The sequence below is a fragment of the Brassica napus genome, chromosome C3 (genome assembly GCF_020379485.1).
Source record: "Brassica napus cultivar Da-Ae chromosome C3, Da-Ae, whole genome shotgun sequence".
NCBI lineage: Eukaryota > Viridiplantae > Streptophyta > Magnoliopsida > Brassicales > Brassicaceae > Brassica > Brassica napus.
The window spans coordinates 45454006-45456314 of record NC_063446.1 but is presented as its reverse complement, the minus strand read 5'-3'; the positions used below and the strand labels follow the sequence as shown (position 1 = coordinate 45456314).

At 45.8% G+C, this 2309-nt stretch overlaps 1 protein-coding gene across 1 annotated transcript; it reads right to left on the bottom strand.

Annotated features, from left to right (window-relative positions):
- Nucleotides 1–810: 810 nt before the first annotated feature.
- LOC125583110 lies at nt 811–1614 on the bottom strand. Its single transcript, XM_048749674.1, has 2 exons — nt 1533–1614; nt 811–1448 (listed from the first exon to the last, which is right to left on the bottom strand). The coding sequence occupies exons 1-2, from the start codon at nt 1612–1614 to the stop codon at nt 811–813; spliced, it is 720 nt and encodes a 239-aa protein (XP_048605631.1).
- Nucleotides 1615–2309: the final 695 nt, after the last annotated feature.

Sequence of the window (2309 nt, the reverse complement as noted above, 5' to 3'; positions counted from 1 at the left end):
GAACAGCCGCTCTTTTCAGAGGGCAGGTTGTTCCATTGCTGCAACTCAGAATTTTCGAAGTATCTCGAGTTTTTCTGCTTTTTGACCTGAGACTCAATAAACTAAAACAAAAAATAAGTAAACAAAAACAAAACGAACTTATATGTACACTTACCAGTGGGTTGCCTCCCACCAAGCGCTTGGTTTAAGTCACTAGCTTGACTTGGTGATAGGGATCAATCTGGTTGAGCAGGAGGGCCTGTTCCAAAACAAGCTCCACAATCAGACATGTTCAGCTTCAAAACCCTGCCCAACAACCCTTTCACAGCAGCTTTCCCTTTCTCCTTCAGCTCATGTCTGAGAATGGCTCTGACTTTCGAGAACGGTTTGGAGGTACCCTTGCACTTTACCACATACTCGATGGAGTTCTCATCACACTTGAGAGGTATCAAAGTCATTGTAGGATCTCCCTTGACCCTTTTCTTCTGGACTTTCTGTTTCACCCTTGAATTCCCTCTAAATTTAGTAGGATCAGTGCTAAGATCTTCATCAGAGAACAGCCTGCTCTCACCCTTATCACCATGTTCCTTCTCTGGAACAACCTTCAGCTTTTCTACATCAAACACTGAGATGCAAGAGGCGTATGATGAGGAAGATCTGGTGGGTACAGCCTTGTAGAAAACTTTCTTGTTGATGTTGGAGAAGCAGACTCTCTTGTTGGGCATATCGATGGTTGCTCCAACAGTAGCCATGAATGTCCTTCCAAATATCAAATGCATCTCATGATCCTTATTCATCTCAACAACTTGAAACTCAGCAGGAACAACGCATTCACCTGCGGATGGTTCCATATGGGACTGCTCTGGAAGAGTTTGTAAAGGTCAGGGTCAGCTGAGAATGCTCAACATCAGCAATACCCAAATCGTCTACACTAGCCTTTGAGACGAGATTCACACAAGAACCAGAGTCACAATGAGCGTCCTTGAAGGTTGTTCCTGCGATGGAACATGGGAAAACAAACTTTCCAGGATCATCAACCTTAGGCAATACCTTCAGTGCTGGTGTAGACATTGCTTTGGTATAGAGGACCTTGATCTCCTCTTGAGTCTCTCTACAGTTTTTAAAGAACTTGAGCAATGGACGAATCTGCAGAGCATCTTCGAATGTATGTTCTTGAGGAAGCTTTCTCACCATCTTGTTAAAACCTATCAGCTGCTCTTCACTAATGGGATCCATCAGATGTCTAGGTGGAATTGGATAGGGAACCTTGGGAACATAGACTCGAGATGGTGGAGTCTCAACAGATTCGTCGGGAGCAGTTACTGCAGAGCTAGTAGGCTGCTCTGCTCTCTCTTCTGCGCCTGGAGCAGTCTCACTGAACGGCTGCTCTATTGCATTACAGTGCTCAGTCCTAGGATTTTTATCAGTTTTTCCAGGGAGCGTCCCTTGTTGCCTCTTGACACTCTCAGCTGTTTGAGCAATCTGAACATCGATCTTTCTTATGTGGATCGTAAGAGTGTCATACTTCTTATTCAGCTCAGTGAACATGTTGCCCATCCTGGTGTCCATTTCTGTGGTTACCTGATTCAACGCTTTGGCCTGAACCTGCTGACCCTGCAACAACTGTTGCATCATCATACCCAGACCCTTCAGTTCATCTGGTTTACTGTTCCTGGTAGCTGGAACAGCTTGTCGATTGCTCTGCGGTTGTCGCTGGTTCTGGTTCTGAATATGCCCGGCCGTAGCTTGCTCCATGCTGAAGACGTGCCCTTGGTTGTTTTTCAGTAGCTGATCAACCTTGGCAGTCAGCTCATCTATTTTCTGGGTGTCGGAACTGTTCCCTTTCATGGAGCAATCACTCTCCTCTTTCTTATTAGCTGAGCTGGCAGGTTACTATTAGAAATTTGTGAAAAGATTCACAAGCTTGGCTCAGCCTATGACACGGTTGACTGGGAAGGACATCAAGTTCATATGGTCTGAAGAATGCGAGAGGTGTTTCTTTTCACTCAAGGACATGCTAACTAGAGCTTCGGTCCTGTTCTACCGGAAGCCGACCAACCATACGTGGTCTACACGGACGCCTCCAACACTAGGCTCGGTTGCGTGTTGACTCAGCATGGGAAGGTCATGCTTATGTGTCAACGCAGCTGAAGAAACACGAGGGAAACTAACCTATCCATGATCTAGAAATGGCTGCGGTAGTCTTCGCCTTGAAGATTTGGCGATCATATGTATGGAGCCAAAGTTCAGTTACTTGCGGACCACAAGAGTCTGAAGTATATATTCACCCAGCCTGAGTTAAACTTAAGGCAGGGGAGGTGGATGGAGTT

Bases quoted from the DNA above. Each gene is read 5' to 3' on its own strand.
- LOC125583110 (XM_048749674.1), bottom strand. From the start codon at position 1,614: ATGATGCAACAGTTGTTGCAGGGTCAGCAGGTTCAGGCCAAAGCGTTG. The intron at 1,449-1,532 runs GCAACATGTTCA...TTGCTCAAACAG, and splicing joins AGAAATGGACACCAGGATGG to CTGAGAGTGTCAAGAGGCAA.